At 37.6% G+C, this 23,395-nt stretch overlaps 4 protein-coding genes across 5 annotated transcripts; all 4 read right to left on the bottom strand.

Moving 5' to 3' along the window:
* Positions 1-37: 37 nt before the first annotated feature.
* LOC148918685 (elongation factor 2-like) lies at positions 38-4,283 on the bottom strand. Its single transcript, XM_089048052.1, has 4 exons — positions 4,159-4,283; positions 3,136-3,189; positions 2,955-3,042; positions 38-2,704 (listed from the first exon to the last, which is right to left on the bottom strand). Exons 2-4 carry the CDS (start codon positions 3,136-3,138, stop codon positions 264-266), a joined length of 2,532 nt encoding a protein of 843 aa, XP_088904178.1. The 5' UTR covers positions 3,139-3,189; positions 4,159-4,283; the 3' UTR covers positions 38-263.
* Positions 4,284-5,721: 1,438 nt separating this feature from the next.
* LOC103325667 (elongation factor 2) lies at positions 5,722-9,663 on the bottom strand. Its single transcript, XM_089048050.1, is given in 5 exon segments — positions 5,722-6,132; positions 6,135-8,393; positions 8,725-8,812; positions 8,908-8,954; positions 9,540-9,663. Coding segments are annotated over 4 exon segments (2,529 nt in total). The 5' UTR covers positions 8,911-8,954; positions 9,540-9,663; the 3' UTR covers positions 5,722-5,953.
* Positions 9,664-10,371: 708 nt separating this feature from the next.
* Positions 10,372-15,077, bottom strand: LOC103325693 (Per1-like family protein). Its single transcript, XM_008227873.2, has 6 exons — positions 14,936-15,077; positions 14,517-14,617; positions 12,492-12,753; positions 12,192-12,388; positions 11,337-11,524; positions 10,372-10,890 (listed from the first exon to the last, which is right to left on the bottom strand). The coding sequence occupies exons 2-6, from the start codon at positions 14,615-14,617 to the stop codon at positions 10,577-10,579; spliced, it is 1,062 nt and encodes a 353-aa protein (XP_008226095.1). The 5' UTR covers positions 14,936-15,077; the 3' UTR covers positions 10,372-10,576.
* Positions 15,078-16,571: 1,494 nt separating this feature from the next.
* Positions 16,572-18,945, bottom strand: LOC103325772 (NAC (No Apical Meristem) domain transcriptional regulator superfamily protein). 2 transcript variants are annotated; one of them, XM_089047693.1, is made up of 4 exons: positions 18,618-18,945; positions 17,849-18,183; positions 16,924-17,393; positions 16,572-16,816 (listed from the first exon to the last, which is right to left on the bottom strand). In XM_089047693.1, the coding sequence occupies exons 1-3, from the start codon at positions 18,817-18,819 to the stop codon at positions 16,962-16,964; spliced, it is 969 nt and encodes a 322-aa protein (XP_088903819.1). In that variant the 5' UTR covers positions 18,820-18,945; the 3' UTR covers positions 16,572-16,816; positions 16,924-16,961. The 2 variants fall into 2 exon arrangements, with proteins under 2 accessions (XP_088903819.1, XP_016648489.2); XM_016793003.2 differs by having other exon boundaries at positions 16,572-17,393.
* Positions 18,946-23,395: the final 4,450 nt, after the last annotated feature.

Here is a 23,395-nt window from a genome sequence, read left to right as displayed (position 1 = left end):
ACAGATGGTAATAAAATAAACAAAAGGAACATAGATATAAAAGTAAGAAGTGAAAGTACGATATATATCATAACCCATGTAGAAAACAGAGTAAGAAGTTGACGAAAAGGAACATCATAACAGAGAAGATAAAGCTACAAGTCCCTAACAGTAACAGAGGACAGAAAACCAAACAAATTAAAATAGTTAAAGACCAAAAATATTGTAGGGCAATCTCCTCAGGCCAATTGGCAGGACAAAAAACTAATAGCATAGTAAATTGTTTAAAGCTTATCCTCAAACTCGGATAGCGGGGTCATTTGCTCCTTCAAGCCCTTCCTCTTGCGGATATCTGTAACAAGCTGTGCAGCCTGGGATCCAACTTCCAATGGATCAGACGACATCATCTCCCAATGATCAAACACACATTGTGGGAAGGCCTGCCCTGAAGTCGAAGCCCTCAACTGACCGGAGAACCCGAAAGACTCAATGACAGGGAGGTAGGCCTTGATGTTGTAGAGTGGGGTACCAGGCCTCTGAATTTCCTCAAACACATGCCCACGTTTCTGATTAAGAACACTGTAGATACCACCAAGAGCCTGCTCTGGAGCTTGGATTTCAACAAGATATACAGGTTCAAGGAGCCTTGGCTTGGCAGTGAGCTGGGAAGCATAGATGACCCTCCTAGCAGTGGGAATGACCTGACCACCTCCTCTGTGGATGGCATCAGCATGAAGAACCACATCACAGACTTCAAAGCAAATACCCCTCATGTTTTCTTCTGCCAATGCACCTTCCTTTGAAGCCCACTGGAAACCAGCAACAACAGAGTCCTTAATTTCATTCAGGTACTGAACTCCCTTACACATATCCACCACCATGTTGGGACCGGTGGTCTCAGGGCCAAAACACCAGATTTTCTTAGCAAGATCCTTGTCCCAACCAAACTCTTCAGCCAAGATCTTGGAACGAATTTTGGGATCATCTCTTGGGCCAATACGACCATCATCAATGGCCTCAGGAAGACCTTCCTCCAAGGGTCGAGCTTCCATATACAGACGGTTATGCTTGTTGGGTGACTTGCTCATCACAGTACGACTAGACTTCTCCAGGACAGTCTCACGGAAAGACACAACAGGGTCAGATTTTATAATCTCAGCTCCACCCATGAAATCATCCTGTAGATCCTTCAAACAAATCTCAAGATGGAGTTCACCAGCACCAGAAATAATGTGCTCACCGGATTCCTCAATGGAACAGACAACCATAGGATCAGACTTGGCCAGACGTTTGAGACCTTCAACCAGTTTGGGAAGGTCAGAAGCCACCTTGCATTGAACAGCAACACGCACAACAGGTGAAACAGAGAACTTCATAGCACGAATGGGGTGAGCATCCACTTCCTTCTCGTTTGTCAATGTAGCATTCTTGGTGATAAACTGATCAAGACCGACCAAGGCAACAGTGTTACCACAAGGAACATCCTCAACAGTTTCTTGTTTCTTTCCCATCCAAATAACAGTCCTCTGCACGTTCTTAACATACAAATCCTTCTTCTCTCCAGGAACAAAATTTGGACCCATGATTCTAACCTTCAAACCTGTCTGGACTTTACCAGCAAAGACACGACCAAAGGCAAAGAACCGACCCTTGTCAGATGCGGGAATCATCTTAGATACATAGAGCATAAGAGGCCCTTCGGGATCACAGTTCCTGATAGCATTTGCATATTGATCATCAAGGGGACCCTCGTACAAGTTCTCAACACGATATCTCTGGGCAGTTGAAGGAGAGGGAAGGTGAAAGATCATCATTTCCAATAGGGCACTGCTGGCTGGTAGCCAGGTCTGCATGACACGCTTCATCAACGCCTTCCCCATCAGCTCCTTTTCATCACTCTTCATTGTGACACCAAGCTTTGTCAACATGGGCCACAACTTGTCCTTCTGATCATTCATGCAGGTGTTGATAATCTGCTTGATGGGTTCATAACAGAACTGAACAAAACCACGCTTGCAGGTAGCAGAACCAGTGTTCTTGCTGGTCCATTTCTTGGTAGCTGGGTCAAAGTAGTTCTCACCCCAGAGCCTTTCCATCATCTTTGATTCATCAACTCCAAACTTGGATGCATACATCTTGGCAAAGTTGGTCAGAGTAAAAGCCCATCCATGCAAACCAGCTGAAAAGGCGACTGTTCCTTTCTCTGGATAGACCTGGACATCACCAAGAAGGGGGTCTTCGTATGTAGCCATAATGACATTAGCATTCTCAATAACCCTCTGGAATGCTTGGTAAGCCTCCTCTCCATCGACCTGGAGCTCAAGGAAGCACCTGTCCATCTTGTTAACAGTCAAAACAGGCCTGATCCTTTCTCCCAAGGCTTGACGAAGCACAGTCTCTGTTTGGACACAAACACCCTCAATGCAATCAACCACCACAAGTGCACCATCAGTAATACGAAGAGCAGCTGTGACTTCAGATGAAAAGTCAACGTGCCCAGGGGAATCAATGAGATTGATGAGGTACTCATTTCCATTTCTCTCCCCCTTGTAGCTCTTCAAAGCTTCATCAGTCATCTCATAGTAGAGAGAGATACCAGTAGATTTGATTGTGATACCACGCTCTGCCTCATCTGCACGGGTATCTGTCATCCGGACATCACCAGCAACTTCTTGTGCAATGATACCAGCAGCAGCAACAAGAGAGTCGGTAAGGGTTGACTTCCCTGCATATTAAAATTCAGTACCATTATAGCTATGAACAAACACACAGGAGATTGAAACATGAACAAGAATGTAATGCAAATTTGAAAGCAAAAGGACAATTATACATTTGGGCAGGGCATAATCAACCAGATACAAGAAAGCAGCTCAAATTAACTCAAACAGAACACTATTAAGCACTCCATTATAAGCAGATGAGTGAAAATAATGTTACAAAGATAAGAATTATCAAGTGAAAAAAGTTATCGATACCATGATCAACATGTGCAATAACGGACATATTACGAATGTTATGCTTGTAGTCCATAATCCTACGGAGTTCCTCTGCTGTAAACTTCACCTGCACATATCAATAATATCTCTCCATTAAGAATTACGAAATTAACATAGCAGCCCAACAACCACTAAGCTTAGATTGATAGATTACACTTACCATCTTGACTAGTATTTAAGAGAAACCACCAATAATTATAAGGAGGTGAACCACCTGAAAATTAAAACCATAAAGATAATGAATCGAGGGTTCAATTGAACATTCAAGCAAGAAATTCAAGTAAATATCTATGAACAACCTCTACTTTGATAACTATTACTGTATCAAATATAATAATTTTATTAACAATCAAGATAAAAGATTTCAATCAGAAAAAATAATCACATATGGTATTCTCTTCTCTGCATGGCCTCACATGTTTGGATGTGTGAAGGTATTCAAGAGGGAAAAACAAGCAATATAAAACATATACCAATGGGAAACACAAGCAATTAGCCACATTCAAACTACAGTAGATAGACATTTTCTCTCTTCGAATTGTGTGAAATTATTTCATAGCATTTAGAAAAATATTTGCCAGGAAATATTTAATGAAACGATATAATAGAAAACATAACATTTATTCATAAACACAGAGGAAAAACTCATATGGTCATGTAATGATTTTTCACAGTAGCAAGGAAACATCAGAAAATTTTTCCAAATCGAAAAATTTGTAGGTGTAACTATTTTGCAGTAAAAAAAAAAAACAGAGTGTTAGCGCGATCAGTGTATAAACTGAGGATATAGATGATACAACAAATCTACTCAGAAAAACGAACGATATTCCAATACATCACGTAAAAAACTCCAACCGTCCGAAGAAAACGCCAGAAAATCTTTCCGCCAAGAAAATTTTTTCACGTAACAATTTTCCGACGAAACAAACAGCGCCTTACAGTGATCAACACAAGAAACAAGGATCTAATACAAATCTATGAACAATCTCACATCAAAAGCATGCATATACAACGAGAATTTTCAACAAAAAGATAAAATAATAATAAAATCCATGCAGATCAACCATGTTCAGAAGAAATAAAAAAGCATAGCGACAGAAACCAGAAACAGAAGAATAATCTGAGATACAAAATTAAAGACAGGCACTGAATTGAATAAAACAAAGAGGATATACGAACGAACCTCAAGAAGAATCGCGGTAGAGAGAGAGGAATTCTCCGCAGCCTATAAAAGAGAATGAGACAGAGAGAGAATTTGTGGGTTCCGAAGGTAGTGTGTGAGTGTTATATAAGGTTAGGGTTTTCGTCTCATGGGTTGGGCTCGGCTGTGCCATTTTCTAGTCTCTCGTGGCCCATCATTCTCTACTTCAGCCTCTCTCTTTTTTTTTCCTATATAAATTTAAGCCTATATTTTATGACCCCACCAAAAAAAAAATACAAATTTATAAATAAACCCAATTCTAGACATGTATTTATAAAAAAATCCAAGCACTATTTAAACATAGAAACACACCCAAAATCAACCCCAAAGTCAACTTTTTGGGTGTGTTTATAAATGAGTTTTGAGTGTGTGTAATGATGGGTTTTGGGTGTGTTTATAAAGTGTTTTGGGTGTTGGGTTTTTTTATAATTTCAACCTCCATTTTGGGTGTTTTAGTGAAACTCCCAAAAAAAAAAACCCTAGATTGAGGAATTTCGTTTGATCACCCAAGATTGTTCTTTGGAAACCCAACCCCAAACTTTGGTGTTCCCTATGTGAATAAGTTTTGCAACAAGTATGAGAGTGTTGTTCGTTTCTTTAATATTTCTCAAATATACAATTTATATGCAATTTCGATATATTTTTGGAGAAACTAGTGTTGTTGATGATGCTTTGCTTTAGCTGATTTGGGTCATTCAAGTTCTAATTATCATATTTGGGACCACCACTCTCCCTCCACGTGTAGCGCATGCTTCTAATTTTGACATATGGGGTAAGTTTGGTTGGAATATGCAGGAGTAATTTAGGAAACAAAAAAATTGTATTGGGTTCTGGCCATACATTCCATACATCTTAAAACCCATTCCCGTGATATACAAGTTCTTCTCCAGAACATGACTCCATCACATTACATGTAATAAAAAGGATGGCGATTTTCACTCCCATTTTCTCTTCCTACGCTACTTCCAGCTTTGGAGCATATAAGGCTAACCATATTCAATTCATACAGTACGCATCAAATGCTTCCACCATTCAGTACCATTTCTTCTTTGGTCAACATCCAAAAAGTTTCAGTTACGGACGGAAAATGCAATGCCACATTAAGCAAAATCAAAGGCCAAATGCTCCAGAACTTGCAAATACAAGGCCAATACAGTTATTTACTATCTAAAAGTTCCAGTGGTGCTCCAAAATCACAAAGCAATCAAATTTTACTTGATGCTGCTGCACAAGAATCCCGACAGAAAATTGAAAAGGCAAATCAAGCCAACTCCTACAGCAAGACTGGTCTCAAGTAAGCCACCCTGTCTGGCCACTCGGCACGCCAAGGTGGTCAGAGACTGCCACCAGTGTTTTCCCTGTATCACAACAGAAGAATTAGGTTCAAAAGTAGGCATCAGCCTGCTTTCCTATATCTATTATTGAGATAAGAAGCTGTAGCAAACACACAGAACAGTCAAGTTATGCAAGAGCAAGCTACCCAATTCACGAAACAAATCACAAAAAGGAGTGTACAGTAAATTCAAAAATAGCATGTACCAGCAGTGGCAGAAATGGTTCCATAAGCAAAAGTAAGAACATAACATTACATAATCTTCTGAGCACGCACAAAACATTACTACTGGGCCACTGGCACAGGATGCTGACTACAACAACAGGGTTGGTACAAACATTAAACGAAAACAAAAAACTGAAAACAAAAAATAGGCAGTGCAACGGAACTACTGTCTCAAAGTAACTCAGTCATCCAATTGTTCGATATAATCAAAGAAATTACTCAGAGTTTGTCCTCAAACTCGGATAGTGGGGTCATTTGCTCCTTCAAACCCTTCCTCTTACGGATATCTGTAACAAGCTGTGAAGCCTGGGATCCAGTTTCCAATGGATCAGACGACATCATCTCCCAATGATCAAACACACATTGTGGGAAGGCCTGCCCTGAAGTCGAAGCCCTCATTGACCAGAGAACCCAAATGATTCAATGACAGGGAGGTATGCCTTGATATTGTAGAGTGGAGTACCAGGCCTCTGCATTTCCTCAAACACATGCCCACGTTTCTGATTAAGAACACTGTAGATACCACCAAGAGCCTGCTCTGGAGCTTGGATTTCAACAAGATATACAGGTTCAAGGAGCCTTGGCTTGGCAGTGAGCTGGGAAGCATAGATGACCCTCCTAGCAGTGGGAATGACCTGACCACCTCCTCTGTGGATGGCATCAGCATGAAGAACCACATCACAGACTTCAAAGCAAATACCCCTCATGTTTTCTTCTGCCAATGCACCTTCCTTTGAAGCCCACTGGAAACCAGCAACAACAGAGTCCTTGATTTCATTCAGGTACTGAACTCCCTTACACATATCCACCACCATGTTGGGACCGGTGGTCTCAGGGCCAAAACACCAGATTTTCTTGGCAAGATCCTTGTCCCAACCAAACTCTTCAGCCAAGATCTTGGAACGAATTTTGGGATCATCTCTTGGGCCAATACGACCATCATCAATGGCCTCAGGAAGACCTTCCTCCAAGGGTCGAGCTTCCATATACAGACGGTTATGCTTGTTGGGTGACTTGCTCATCACAGTACGACTAGACTTCTCCAGGACAGTCTCACGGAAAGACACAACAGGGTCAGATTTTATAATCTCAGCTCCACCCATGAAATCATCTTGTAGATCCTTCAAACAAATCTCAAGATGGAGTTCACCAGCACCAGCAATAATGTGCTCACCGGATTCCTCAATGGAACAGACAACCATAGGATCAGACTTGGCCAGACGTTTGAGACCTTCAACCAGTTTGGGAAGGTCAGAAGCCACCTTGCATTGAACAGCAACACGCACAACAGGTGAAACAGAGAACTTCATAGCACGAATGGGGTGAGCATCCACTTCCTTCTCGTTTGTCAATGTAGCATTCTTGGTGATAAACTGATCAAGACCGACCAAGGCAACAGTGTTACCACAAGGAACATCCTCAACAGTTTCTTGTTTCTTTCCCATCCAAATAACAGTCCTCTGCACGTTCTTAACATACAAATCCTTCTTCTCTCCAGGAACAAAATTTGGACCCATGATTCTAACCTTCAAACCTGTCTGGACTTTACCAGCAAAGACACGACCAAAGGCAAAGAATCGACCCTTGTCAGATGCGGGAATCATCTTAGATACATAGAGCATAAGAGGCCCTTCGGGATCACAGTTCCTGATAGCATTTGCATATTGATCATCAAGGGGACCCTCGTACAAGTTTTCAACACGATATCTCTGGGCAGTTGAAGGAGAGGGAAGGTGAAAGATCATCATTTCCAATAGGGCACTGCTGGCTGGTAGCCAGGTCTGCATGACACGCTTCATCAACGCCTTCCCCATCAGCTCCTTTTCATCACTCTTCATTGTGACACCAAGCTTTGTCAACATGGGCCACAACTTGTCCTTCTGATCATTCATGCAGGTGTTGATAATCTGCTTGATGGGTTCATAACAGAACTGGACAAAACCACGCTTGCAGGTAGCAGAACCAGTGTTCTTGCTGGTCCATTTCTTGGTAGCTGGGTCAAAGTAGTTCTCACCCCAGAGCCTTTCCATCATCTTTGACTCATCAACTCCAAACTTGGATGCATACATCTTGGCAAAGTTGGTCAGAGTAAAAGCCCATCCGTGCAACCCAGCAGAAAAGGCAACTGTTCCTTTCTCTGGATAGACCTGGACATCGCCAAGAAGGGGGTCTTCGTATGTAGCCATAATCACATTAGCATTCTCAATAACCCTCTGGAATGTTTGGTAAGCCTCCTCTCCATCGACCTGGAGCTCAAGGAAGCACCTGTCCATCTTGTTAACAGTCAAAACAGGCCTGATCCTTTCTCCCAAGGCTTGACGAAGAACAGTCTCTGTTTGGACACAAACACCCTCAATGCAATCAACCACCACAAGTGCACCGTCAGTAATACGAAGAGCAGCTGTGACTTCAGATGAAAAGTCAACGTGCCCAGGGGAATCAATGAGATTGATGAGGTACTCATTTCCGTTTCTCTCCCCCTTGTAGCTCTTCAAAGCTTCATCAGTCATCTCATAGTAGAGAGAGATACCAGTGGATTTGATTGTGATACCACGCTCCGCCTCATCTGCACGGGTATCTGTCATCCGGACATCACCAGCAACTTCTTGTGCAATGATACCAGCAGCAGCAACAAGGGAGTCGGTAAGGGTTGACTTCCCTGAGAGGAGGAAAAATTTAACATTATTACTTGATCATGCAACCACAGATACAACAGAACAAGAAGCAAACAAATCAAATATGGTCCAAGCCTCAGTGGTCTTCAGTAAATTTTTTTTTTTACGAAGTTAACAATTGCATTAGTATCCTACATATACATAAAAATTCAGCCACTCCTTTAGCTGCGCCTTGAAACCATAATTGATAATTATGATATTCAAGCTTGGGAACAGATACGATCATTTAAAGCCAGTATAAATGCTCTATACTTGTAAACAAAACATCATTTCAGATTGATATTTGGTAAGCCAAATAAGTAACATTATATATACCGTGATCAACATGCGCAATAACAGACATGTTACGAATGTTGTGTTTGTAGTCCATAATCCTACGGAGCTCCTCAGCTGTGAACTTCACCTGTACATATGAAAAATACAACTCAATTAAAATTAAGGAAATAATGTATTTTCTCAGCAACCCACTCAACTAAAATGATGAAACAAGTAATTTACCATCTTGACTAGTCTTCAAATGTCACCTCCAAAAGTATAATTAGTATCTGTCCACAAAAATAGTAAAACCATCATAATTAGATAAATGAACAAGAACAAAGTAACAAGAGCCATAACAGTTACAAAATTCCCCACCAATTAAAGGAAATCTAAAAGCTTAGTAAGAAAGTAATTTTGCAGGTATTTTGATACATACACATGTGTTTAGGCAAGTAAATATATAAGATACTTGTTTAAATCTGGTAAGTGTGTATGCATCCATATCCATACGATCTTCGTTTAAATTTGATATGGGTTATATCAAAAACAAAGAAAAAAAGAAGCTCAGAATCTTTCTTTTTTTTCATCGAAAGAAGCTAACATAAAAAATAATGAATAAAAAAGTCGGCTAAACAATCAGATTATACAAGCAGCAACTAAGCAAAAGAACATTCAATCTAATCCATTTCAAATCATATAGTACAAAAGATTATACTACTTTAACAGTCTAATTACAGATCTTAAGCTAGAAAAATCGAAAAACAGGTACGCGAAATCATTTAATTGAACTAAGCAAGCAAGTTAATTACTTCAAAGCAAGCTTCAGCTTAGAAGCTTCAGATCTAAATATAGTAGAGAGAGAGAGAGCGAACCGGGTGACAAGCAGCGAGCGAGGCGGCAGGCGAAAGAAAATGGAGCTAGAATCTCAGACTTCTCCTTTATATACAAAAGGAGCTGAGAGAGAATAAAATAGTACGACCGAGGTATATGCGGTTGTGAAAAGAGGTCTTCGTTATCTAGGGTTTTGTAATAAACTGGGTTGGGCTTTGCTTTGTAAATGGGCCAAAGGTCCAGTCTGGATCATTAAAAACCAATGTCCAGTGAAACTCGTCTTGAGATTGAAAATGATCTTGAAATTTTCAACTTGTCAAGGCCAACACAAAGTTAATAAAATAAACTCAACTTAAATGATTGATTTAATCTCTTTTCAATGGAGGTAAACACAGCAAAAACTCCACACACACACAAAACAAAACAAAAAAACAAAACAAAAAAAGGGGGAAGGTTCACATTCAAACGTAATCAACGAGTAATTTTTAGGTGTAATAGTAACATTGCGCAATAGACTTACATAGTGTTAAAAGTTCATTCACATTATAATACGATGGTGGATCTAAACCTAATACATGTTATGATTTGTGTCTAAGTCTTGCAGGGACAGAACTGTGAGCCCACTAGTAATTTGTCTTCAATGGAAGAGTGAGAAATTAGAATTAATTTTGTTTTTTTTTTCTCTCTCTTTGGTATTTATTGTTTTGTTTTTTCACAATTTCAAGATTTCTTGTTCTTTTTTTGACTGAATGCATTTTTTTCCCCTTTAGCTTATGTGCTATGTTGCTGGTTAAGGTTTCAATGTTCATTTCTTAATCTGGTTGTGTTGCTGGTGATAAATGGAGTGACCATTTATTGTGAATGGATGAAGTATTGCTAAAAGATGAGCTAAATAAAATATAAAAAATAAATAAAGGTCTTCTGATGGTCTTTTTTGTGCATCAGTACCCTAGCGCAACTGTCACAATTTGCAATACAAATAGACTGAAGAAAAAGGGGGAAAACTGCAATTTCCAGTAGCTAATGGAGACAAGGGCTACGTGCTCAAGCATCACATGGTCATACCATATAGAAACAACTATTTTGCCTTCTTTGCAAGGTTAGAGGTTTTCAACCTCTTCATTTGGTTCGAGGTTAGGAACTCGGCATCATCTCTGATGAAACTCCACCAAACGTAAGTTAGGGGAATAGTGGTGGCGTGCCAGGCCGCATGAGCATCCACAAACCCTTGATATGGTGGGAAATCATAAATTTCTAGGAGCATTGCAAGGCCACCTGCCACTACTACCAGCCACAGCTTCCAACGTGATGGATGCCGAGTGACACCAGCCCAAATCGCCCAAAGAAGAAGTTGTACTACTGCCATGACAACACAAACTTGCATGTTCCACCCTGCAATGTGTTGATTAATTAAGTCAGATTGTTATCATGAAAACTAGGAAATTATGTCACAGAAAGAGAGAAGACAACTCATCAGTTGTCCAAATAAAGGAAATTACGCATTTCCTAACACTTCAACTTTCTCGGATAATCAGTGATCTATAGTGAATCAAAGCAAGATATTTCATGTCCAATATAAAGACTTTCCATCTAATATAAAAAATTAATTCACGGGCATGGTCAGTTTGTGTGTTGAAAAATAGATATCATCCAGCACTTGTCACTTCCTACTAGCTGACATTGTTGGAATAACAGGTAGCGTAGCACCTATGTGATCCAAGGTCACTGCTATTCAAGTAAAGAAACTATACATAGGTCACTGCTCTCTCCCTCTTCCTCTCTCTCTCCAACTATATATGTTAACGAAAAAGAAAAAAAAATTAGTACAAGGGTCATACCGTAATCCAGTTTGTAAAAGTTGAGATACAATATGTGGGTGGTTACAAAAGCCAGCAGTGGAGCAGCAACCATCACTCTGACAGCATCATCCTTCACATCAAAACTTCTTAGTATGGACAGAATGAGCGAGTACCCAAGTATTGCCACTGCAGATGAGTAGTCTAATTTCTCTGTCAAATCCACGTCCCTGCAGTCCAGTAAGACACATTAACGATCAAGAAATGTGCCAAGTGACCAAGCTCCACTCCCCTCCCCCAACCCAAAAAAAAAAAACACAAAACGAAGTTAACTAAGAAAGGATCACTGCTTTCCAGGTTTTTTCCTCACTGTTGGGCGGGTGGAAAAGTGTGGAGGAGGGCTAGGTACTTTTAAAATCACCAGATGAGGTTTTTCAAGAAAGATTTACGGCAAGTTAAAATATCACATAAAAAGAACAATAATAACTTAATTTACAAACTATAGAATCTTTAATTAACGTAAAATGACACTCACAATTATATTTACAACTCACTCAAGAATGATGAAATATCCAAGTCCCAATAAAACTTCTTTTTCTGTGTCTTGCCATCTGGCTGGCACAAGTTAGTCTAGACTAAAAGTGACCTGTTCTGAAGCTTCTATAGGTATTAGAACATAATGAACAGTAACATGCCCTTCAAACATTGAAGTTTTAGTGCCAATGACCGAACTAAACCTTTGACCTAGAATGAGAGTCTGAAAGCATAGTAAAAGCACACATATTCTTGCAATGTACTTCATATAAATAAGATAAAACCTTAATAAAAAAAGAAAACAGCGTGCAGATATTCATTCCCACATCAGAAAAAAATACAGAAGGAAAGAGCAAAGCTTACCTACTATGGAACACAGCACTCCAGAACCAGGAGTTAAATGATAAGAGAGCATAGATGTGCCACAAACTGGCAAAGTAATAGTATGTCTTCTTATCCCGTCTCAAAGGTAACTTATAATATAAAAGGATGAAAAAGGATATCCAACCGTGGAAATGCATTGCAAGGTTGAGCACAGAGAAAGCTACAGAAGCAGGCTCCTAAATAAATGGATAACATGTCAAATAGCACAAACCATGATAACATTAAAGCTATTGTCAAAGAAAATGCGGCCAAGGCATATAGCCTGCCAAAAAAGCAAACCTGGATCCCGTAAACACGCTTGAAGGGCCATTTACCATGATATTTGACTGGATCATGACCAGTTGCTTCTCTTTCGTTCTCTCTGTCAAGCATACAATAGTAACGGCAATCACTTTGGCAATCCCATTGTTTCCACTGCATATAAAGAGGTTCTTGCATGTACCACGGACTATCAACGGAGACCCCGTCAGAAGAGAAATTGCACTGTGGAAAGCATCTCTGTGCTACACATCCGGTTTCTCCACATTGTTTTACACAAGCCCTAATGTTAAATATACATGACAGGTTACAAGTGTAGGCAAAATGACCAAAATTAATTCATTTTACAACATGGACCAAAATGTTGATTCCACCAAATAAATAATAAGAATCTGCACTCGAGGAACTTATACAACTTAGCCATGAACAAATTATTACAGATTACTTTCAAGAGAGGTACTTATCAAAAACCAACTTCAAGAGAGGAATTTTAAGAATTTACATAGTTCCAGACAGAGAGCAGTTGCAATGGGAAATTCCTCTATTTTAACATTATAAGATGGGGCTGATAGATGAACTTTTTAACAAAAACACCATACCACACATGGTTATTGATTCATAGGTGACACAAATGAAGAAAGCCTGTTCACGTAACAAAAATTAATTGTTAACATTTGTTAGCTAGCCAGCTGACAGGGAGACGCGAGATACAGATTTATTCCATAAGATAAAAGCTTGCTATGTTTGTACATTTCTTAATGAACAAATAATTGCTTGATTCGTTTTTGTTTGTGAATAAAGGTTGTGAGCTAACTCTATATAAATAGCATGTTCATCTGTGTATTCCATTTGGGTGATTGATCACCCTAAGTGAGGCTTGTGCAGCCTCATTGAAAGGTTATTGTGATTGATTTATAGTAAATACAAATTCAAAAAAAATTAGAGATTTCCTTACAAGGATGCTCTTAAATGCTTGAGATGGCATAACCCTGTTTCCATTAATTTTTCAGACAACTAAGGTTTTATAACATAATTATGTAGAATGCACTTTGTCAGAATGTAGAGCACAGATTACAAAGACATAAATACCTACGGTATAAAACCCTATAATTGTTGTAACACTTTTTATTTGACATGAAAAGAACATTTAGGTGCTAGTTCTGCAATCACATATAAGCTCCATGCCTACTTGCTATGGTTATTGAAGACCAGAATTTGGAAGGAAAGTTCAGATACAACTTTTCCCATTTAGAAACTCGGTAGGTTCCTATTTTAATTTGTTTACAAACATGTACCCGTATGTAACTATAAGACCAAAAACAAATATATTGTAATTCGAGCAACCCCAAGTGCATGCAGTCAAGGACCTATGGATCTGATGGCATGTACCCTGTCCCTAAGGATGGGGTGGTTTAAGATCCCTAAAGCTTGGGTAATAATAGGGAGGGGAAATGCAATTGTAGCAATAGAAATAGAAAGGAAAAAAGAATTGTAAGCGTGTCAACAGACCCATAAGAATTATGTCACACAAAGGATTGGTAAGTTAGTTTGATGAACAGCTTTTTCAAGCAAAGAATCCTCATTGTGTATTAATTCTTCCACCAAATTATTGATTAGTGAGTTACCATCTAGAATTGCAAGCACAAAAATTCAATGGAAAATAATGCTCTCTATATCGAACTTCAAATGAGGAGCGCTAATTGCTAGTGAATGGGGAGCATGTGGGCCCCACACTCTTGAGTGGTGTGGATGACAACCGCCCCTTTCCATTTGAACTTCAAGTGAAGAGGAGCAAGATAGCCCTTCAGCTGAAATTTCAGTCCTTTGGCTGACTCAGGGCAAGAAAGCCGAAGTAGGCTACAGAAAACCTCAGTAAGAGGTGAAAATATATAGTATTTTAAGCAAAACAATGAGGAATTATTACAAAAACCTCAAAAACAATACATGTAGCTGTGGCAAAAGAGCACAAAGAAAGCTAGAGAAATAGCAGTACAAAACCCATAAAAAGCTATAGGAAAATATCTAAAGAAGAAAAAAAACACTTACCTATAAAGTGGATCAGCATCACCAGCACTGGCATCTAAAACTCTGAAGTTGACGACCCATGAAACCACCACAAAGAAAGCGACCCAATAGTGCTTTAACATCTGAACATAAAATCACAGATTGGTTAAGCGTCTAAAGCTCTCAACTTTGACCATTGCAAGATCTTGACTTCTCCATTGCATATCAATACATCATCACTTATCTTTTCTAATATTACAAAAACCAATCTGGGCAAGAATTGCTATGTAATTTGTTTAAAAGCCCAGAATCATTTTCTGGGTTCTTAAAAAAAGCTTTGCTTCAATACTTCATTTGTGGTCACTTCTACTAAATACATATTTCTTTCAAATAAAAACCATCATATACAAGTTTTACTGGAATGGAACGACATCGTTTTAGATCCGGCAAAGGAAACTCACCGGAGCACCAGACCCACGCGACCTCCTTCTTCCGTCTCTCTCTTTCTTCTTCCTCTTCACATCAACATTGACAGTCTGGTCCACTCCGTGCCTAGTTCAATTCTTCAACAATTGCTGCTCGTATGCAATTCTTCAATTCTTCCTCATTACTTTTTGGGTTAGTGGGTCTTCGGGTGTGGATTGGTAAATGGTAATGGGTTGAAAATGGAGCTCCATTTGGGCTTGAAACTCGTTGGATTTTGAACAAGTGAGCCCAAAGCCTTGACAAAACAACCCTCGTGTTTTTGCCACTCTTTTTTGTTCATTCGGTTCCGAAACAAAACATATGATTTCGAAAAAGGAGTGCGAGTTTAAGATGGATTTTCAATTGGTTTTGGGTCTAAAGCGACTAAGTGTGTCCACTTCGCAATACTCATTGAATCAAACTTATCTGGAATATATTGAAATCTCAAATATATACTGGTAAGCGCTTAAAAGACACTGAGTTCTATCAATCCCCTTTGTGTTCTATTGGTATGGAAGATAATGTCTATTGTAGTAGTATGGACTTTTATGAGTTCGTGGTTTCTTTAAGGGTTCCCTGTTGTTAATATGACACAAAAAATGGTTTTACGTGCCTAATTGTTACAATGGGTCTCACATTTTCCTATTATATAATCATATAGCGATTTTAGCATTGTTTCTTATCATTTGTGCCTAATGGTAGATTATGTACTTTATTATGTGACGTTGTTGCCATACCTTCCTCTAAAATACTGGTAATAATGACAATAGAGACGATTTTATGTCCCTTTATATTTCTAGAGATGGAACCCATATAGCACCTCCTCATTAGATAAATATTAGCTAGATAGTACATGTAAATAGATAGTTGAAACAATTTGAAGAAATAAATTGAAAAAAATCGAACGTTATGTGTGTATATTTAAATCACAAAGCAATTTGAAGAGAGTAATTATTCTTTTTGTGCTCCAAGGGAAACTCGATAGGCGAAAATTGAAAAATATTAATGAGAGTAACTTCTGATCATGTGATGATCTTAATCCAACGAATCCTATACAACTGATATTTCACATTCTTGTTCTTGAATTTTTTTAGTTTCAAATGTCAATTCTCAATAAGGAGGAGATGGGAGCCGTAGAACCCTAGCTAAACAAACCGTTAAAGTGGGATAATCATCTGCTCTCCATGCATTCATTCATGTGATATTTTTTGTTTTTGTTTTTCATAAAAAAGTTCCCACGAATTATATTATAGAGTCTAGCAATTTCAGTGCAACACTCATTTACTCACCAAGTTTTTTGTTTTACTTTTGCTTAAGAATTGAGGGTTTGAAGCAGGCCTTTTAAAAAAATAATAATAATAAGTATAGGTGATAGTCTAAAACTATACGAAGAGGAATTTTCACATATATATACAACTATGATGTATTCAAACTTGAGATCTTTGATCTGCAAATCAAGGCCTTTTTTCACTGGACGAAACCTCATTGGCTTGAGGAAGTCCTTGTTGATGTTTATAATGTGTAGTAATTATGCATGTTTTCTAGTTTAATTCCTCAGAGTCTTCATATAAAATAATTCAAGAGCACAGCTGAACTGAGCTTAATTTAAATGAATCATGCTAACACAACCTAAATTAGTAAGGTTTGATTTTCTTCGATGTACTTGAACGACATAAAATAAGGCCTTGAGTTGAGCCTTAGATTGAGTTCTTGCACGTTTATGTATGTAATCAAGAATTAATAAAAATATATATATATAAAAGCAAATGTCGAAGCTTCAAGCGACACGAACAACCTGGCTCTTTTAATTTGCAGCAGCCCCCCTGACGACCTTCAACATTTTCTCCAAAGCCCTCAGATTGCATGTGCACTAGATTCTATACAGAGAAATTAATTCATACAATATTAGAATACATCCAAATTTTATAAACAAGGCAACAAGATAAAATTAAATATATCAGTTTGTCAAAACATGAACTCCTACACTCTAGCACTTCCCCACTGCAACATTAATTATTCCATTTACACCAGAAACGTTGGATCAAAAGCAAGATGGACGGCGGCGGATCTAAGCTCATCCCAGTTCTCATTCAAAAGCTCATTCTCAAGATCTTGATACGAAAAGTTTGAGAAAGTCTCCATGTACGGATATGTAGCAGGCATGTTGGAGCTCAACTGGCCTACTGCATGTAGCTGCTGGTTGCTTCCATTGAAGTTGTTCATGTTGGTATGGTTCACAACAGGCTTCTTCTCTTCGTAGCAAATAATATTGTCTGAAGCACCAAAACTGATGTAATTGTTAGACTGATCTAGGTCATCTTGATCACTTGTGCATTTCTTGGAGCTTACTGTGTCCATTGGATGGCGTTTAGCTCCGGATTGCCCTCTCCAATCTGCTGTATATTTTTTGTACGAGACATTTCTCTTGAATATCCGGCACAATGTCCATATTTCCTGAAACAAGTGAACCATTGCATCCATCAGAACATAAGCCTTTATATATGGTCAAATGGGACAGGAAAATTTTATTTAGCTAGTGTAGGTCATGGATTATTATGAGTTTACTTTGACATCATGACTGGTTTATGGTTAAGGTTAATTTCAGCCTGGCTAGCTCTAGTAATTTTTTGATAAATTATGAAAAGTACTAATGTGAGATGCAAAATGCATAAGAAACGTTTTTTTTATTATGCCTGACTTATATTGTCGGACAAATTTTTTATGTTGCCAGATTATGAATTTGGAACTACGTATTCAGGCAGAATAAAAAATGAACAATAATTCAGAGATTCAAAGGCTGACAAGCATCTTATGTTATCAGACAGTGACATTTCGCACATGAACAAAATTGTAATTAATTTGTCAAATAAAAGGGTAGATGGAAACTAGGATGCAGATTTTTCACTTACAGCTTCTTGTTGAGGATCAGTACTATTGATGTTCTTAGTGTTGGAGCTGCAGTGAATGTATTCATTAGAACCGGCCGGATTGGGAAGGCGAAACTCGTGCATCATCCAATCGGTTTTGGTGCCTTTGCCTGCACTTCCACGGTAGTAAACCAATGTTTTCTTGAGGCCAATGCAGGCATGGCCTTGTCCTCCATGGGAATGTATCGGCTTGTCAATCCCAGTTGCCTTCCAAAATCCAGACCCTGTAACTCTGTTGGGTCTGATGCTGTTCTTGTACTTTCTCCCTCTTTTGCAGAAGAAGTACCATTCCTTCTCTCCTGATGTACTTATCGCTTCTGCGCATACACACATAATATTGAAGTTAATCACAAATTAATTAATCCATATGTTTGTAAGAACAAGATCTATAGTTGGAGCTAGCTGCGGCGCTTATAGTAGAGCTAGGTTTATAGCTATACATGGAAAAACTAAAGGGGTTACAGAAATCGTTTGCTGATCATATATTTTATATACTAAAGTAATTTTTCTTGATAGTATAAACTATATATAGTAGTTAAATTAGAAATAAAGAAATAGCTATTACTAGGAACCAGTGCAACCAATATATATTCTAGGCCACCTTTTGCTCAGTATCCTTTGAGTTTTTGAAGCAATTTAACCCTAGCTATCTTCTTGTCTTCTTCTTCTTCCAATTAAGGATATACCAGAGAATAAAAAAGAGGGAAAGTAAAAATTCATTACAGGGACATATATATATATGTATGCATACTTGGAAGATCCCAAGGATCATGCTTGTAGATGTCAATGGACTTGATGAGCTCTATGCTGATTGCTTTCTTCTCAACCTTCCGGCGAAGATAGAACTCCACAAGTTCTTCATCTGTCGGGTGAAACCGAAATCCTGGAAGTTGAACATCATCTTCATCAATATATTGATGATCATCCTTAGTGCTAGTGTAGTTGCTGTCCATGATTTTGAGATCTTCTTCCAACTCTAGCTCAGCTCCTCAATCAATTTTGTTGTGCTGTTATGTAACCTCAGTGCAGAAGGCGATGGTCTATAGCAGTTTTGAAATATGGATGCAAGTGCAACAGAAGGTTCGATAATTAAGCTGAAGGGTCATAGGCCTTTGTGCTATTTATAAGGTGAAGAAAGTCATAAAAACGTAGTTTTATTAGGTCAAGTCATAAAGGTTGACTCTGGCAGGCCAGAAGTCTTGAACCATTTTTGGTTCTCTGTCGCCGTTTAAGACTTTATCTTGCTATACTAGTTGTATAGTCTCAGTCAGTGCCATATATGTATAATGCATCCACCACTCCCTTCAACTCATTTAGGAATTTCAAGGCATCATAACAAGGCCAGATACAACTAGAGAGAAACGTTAAACATTTATAGATTTTTTTTTTTTTTTTTGGTTTGGTTTTGAACCGATAGAAATTTATTGATATCAAAGAAACAATGTATAACTGCATCAGCTAAAAGTCAAAAGGATTAGACGAGCGAGCCACTCTACACTTCGATCATCGGACTAATCAACTTATATTCTTCTCTCAAAAACGATTAGGTTGAAATAGAGCCCATGATAAAGTACCCCCGTCCCTATGCCTGCCTTAAAACCAAAACACAAAATTTTGTGCCTATAAACAAACATAATTTTACGACATGCATCAATCCATATATTACGTTGATAAGTACAATAATTTTTTTAAAAGTAAACTTACCAACTTGCACGATATGTTTGTACGATTATAGCACTCAATACACGGCGTGTAAATTTTTAGTCATTTTAAAAAGTACAATTAAGACCCATTTTTTTCTTATGGCATAAGTTCGATACAAATATTTTCATTCTTGAAAGCGATGTGAATGAAAATATAATCCACAAATACCATACAAATATTAATTGTCATATAATATCAATTACCTTGCACAAAGGCCACACAACAGTTTGTGGGTCATTGATTTGTGCAAAGAAGTTTTGCGTGGTAGAAGAGGTAAGGACCCAAGAACATATCACATTATCGGTCTCCATAAAGGCTTCCTTTATGTATAAACAAATCAATTATAATTCGATGGCACGAGGGATTTGAATTATTTGTACATCTGCATATTATGCAGTTCTATATCATTGCGACACAGAGTATTATCTAGGTTAATGTGGTCCATGATTTGCATGGCTTTCCAATTTTTTTTTTATTTATGAAGTATATATTTTGCTTCAATATTTATGCGGTCAAAAGCGTCTATCAATTATTGTGGGTGGAAGAGATCGCAAGGCAAAAACGAGAACCACACTCAAGGGCAGATTAAGAAGGGGGGAAGTGCAAAATGGGGAGAATAATAATGGATCAATTGTCAATGGTCTAACCGATTGAAAAAGGGTCTTAATTTGCAGAACATAAGTTTCAAGTTCGAATCTCGTAGCATCAATTTATATCTGTATGTGAGAAATCCCCTCCCTTCTAATTTAGACTATCTTATACTAAAAAAAAATTATATTAATGGACCAATTAATGAAAGACTTCTGGAGGCACAAAATAGTATTCAACATGCACATTAAGATCTTGAGATCCATAGAACTCTTAACTCGTTATAGCAATTTGTTCTTAAAAATTGCTTCCTACCAATTGATAAATTGCAAATTAGAACGTGAGAATCTCACGGCGATGAGATGCGTTAGTTTTGCTCTAAAAATTTAGGATAAATCACACACTATAAAACGATAGGATATTTAGATATTTTTACAATGGAATAATACACCCACAACAAAATCACGTTGTCATAATAAATCCAATCACAATGAGGTATCAAACTCATCACAAATATATACTGTCCTTACATTTATATGAGTCAGACTTGAGACTTCTTCCAACTTACTGTAAGACAAGATTATCACTAAACTTAAACAAGCGTAAAGAATTCACATCAATTAATTCCAAAGCTAACCTTATTGCAAGACGCGTAGGGCTTGTTTGATAGGGAAGACTAGACTGGATTAGAAAAATGTCTATATTTCGTGTGCAAGGCATAATATGGATATGTTAGCTAACTTAAAGGAATAATTGGGACTATTTATAAGAGGTTGATGACTACAACTTATTCTCTTCCCCCCACCCCAAAAAAAATTCCCTTGAAAATAGTTGAATTATGAGGGATAAGTTTTAGTCATCACCTCTTATGAATAGTCTTTCGTCATCCTCCAAGTTAAACAACAATATCCATATTATGCCTTGATTGCACATAAAATGTAGGCATTTTGCTAGTCATGAGTCTAGTCCATTCTAGTCATCTCGAAAAAACGAGGCAGTATAGAATTAGTTTACATTCTTTGTGATAAAATGATTAATTCCCTATAATTAGAGAGTTTTTCTATTTAAAACTCGCACTTCTCTTTGTTCACCCCATATTCTAAGTTTACCCCAACTTCTAATTCAAAATTTCATAATTTTTAAGCAACTCGCACTATCTTCCCAAACTACCCCTAAATACATACCCATCAGGGGGGAAAAAAAACTCATCAACCTCACACCCCACTAAAACTGTAAGTCTAGATAATCTTTCAAATCCAGAAACAGATTCTTGCAGTTCAAGCCAACCAGGAGTAATGGAATTCTTTAGACAATTTCAATTTCTTATGCATGCCTTAAAACCAAAACACAAAATTTTGTACCTATAAACAAACATAATTTCGGGACATGCATCAATCCATGTATTACATTGATAAGTACAAATTTTTTTTCAAAGTAAAACTTACATACACCAACTTGTACAATACGTTTGTATGATTATAGCAAATCAATTATAATTCGATGGCACGAGGGATTTGAATTATTTGTACATCTGCATATGAAAATTATGCAGTTCTATATCATTGCGACACACAGTATTATCTATAGGTTAATGTGGCCCATGATTTGCTTGGCTTTCCAAATTTTTTTTTTATTTTTTATTTTTATGAAGTATATATTTTGCTTCAATATTTATGCATGTGGTCAAAAGCGTCTATTAATTATTGTGGATGGAAGAGATCCCAGTCCAAACAAGGCAAAAACGAGAACCACAGTCAAGGTCAGATTAAGATGGGGGGAAGTGCAAAATGGGGAGAATAATAATGGATCAATTGTCAATGGTCTAACCGAGTGAAAAAGGGTCTTAACTTGCAGAACATAAGTCTCAGGTTCAAATCCCATGACATCAATTTGTTTGTATGTAAGAAATCCCCTCCTTTCTAATTTAGACTATTGCTTATACTAAAAAATATATATATTAATGGACCAATTAATGAAAGACTTCTGGAGGCACAAAATAGTATTCAACATGCACATTAAGATTTTGAGATCCATAGAACTCTTAATTCGTTATAGCAATTTGTTCTTAAAAATTGCTTCCATTACCCAATTGATAATTGCAAATTAGAACGTGAGAATCTCACGGCGATGAGATGCGTTAGTTTTGCTCTAAAAATTTAGGATAAATCACACACTATAAAATGATAGGATATTTAGATATTTTTACAACGGATATTTAGGATATTTAGATATTTTTAGAATCTCAACGGAATAATCCCACACTCATCTCGAACAAACGAGGCAGTATAGAATTAGTTTACGTTCTTCATGATAAAATGATTAATTCCCTATAATTAGAGAGTTTTTCTATTTAAAACCTGCACTTTTCTTTGTTCACCCCATATTCTAACTTGATCCCAACTTCTAATTCAAATTTTCACAATTTTTAAGCAAACCGCACTATCTTCCCAAACTACCCCTAAATACATACCCATCAGGGGAAAAAAAAAAACTCATCAACCTCACACTCCACTAAAACTGTAAGTCTAGATAATCTTTCAAATCCAGAAACAGATTCTTGCAGTTCAAGCCAACCAGGAGTAATGGAATTCTTTAGACAATTTCAATTTCTTAAAGGAAAAGAAAGAAACAAGGAACAAAGCAAACACTCTAAGCAGCTCCTTACCCTCTCTGCATTTGTGAAAGATATAGAGAACCAACTTCTTGGATGATCCACAAAATTTCCGATCTGGAGGGTTGTTGTGCTTTATAATGTTCAGCATTAGATTGTCTACAAGAGAGAGAAAAATGCATAAATGAGAATCTTAGAATATCAGAATTTGTTGTGATACACATTAGATCTTTAGGGAAAAGTTTTACACCTCACACCCCACACCCCACAACTCCTGTTACCATAAAAAAGTTCACTCTAGATTCTTTTTAGATACTTACAACTTAATATGAAGAGTGACGGGGTGTACTTATACATGTATTAGGTTAAGTATTAGATTACTTTTTTTGTCTTTTTACACAATTATAAAACTTAAGAGCTTAATAATTTAAGTATTGGGGTGACAAAGAAAAGTGCGAGATTTAAATAGAAATTGTCTAATTAGATATGCATATGATTAGGTCATAATACATATCCAGTCTTATGAAACAAACTGAACGACAGAAACACTGGCGCCCATCTTAACTGAGTTAGGGAGTGAGATACGCAAACAAAACCCATAGATTGGATCCAAATTCCAAGTATAT

The sequence above is a fragment of the Prunus mume genome, linkage group LG3 (assembly GCF_029339155.1).
Source record: "Prunus mume cultivar Tortuosa linkage group LG3, ASM2933915v1, whole genome shotgun sequence".
In the NCBI taxonomy this organism is placed as follows: Eukaryota; Viridiplantae; Streptophyta; class Magnoliopsida; order Rosales; family Rosaceae; genus Prunus; species Prunus mume.
The sequence above is the reverse complement of the archived record's forward strand: the minus strand, read 5'-3'. Positions and strand labels throughout refer to the sequence as shown.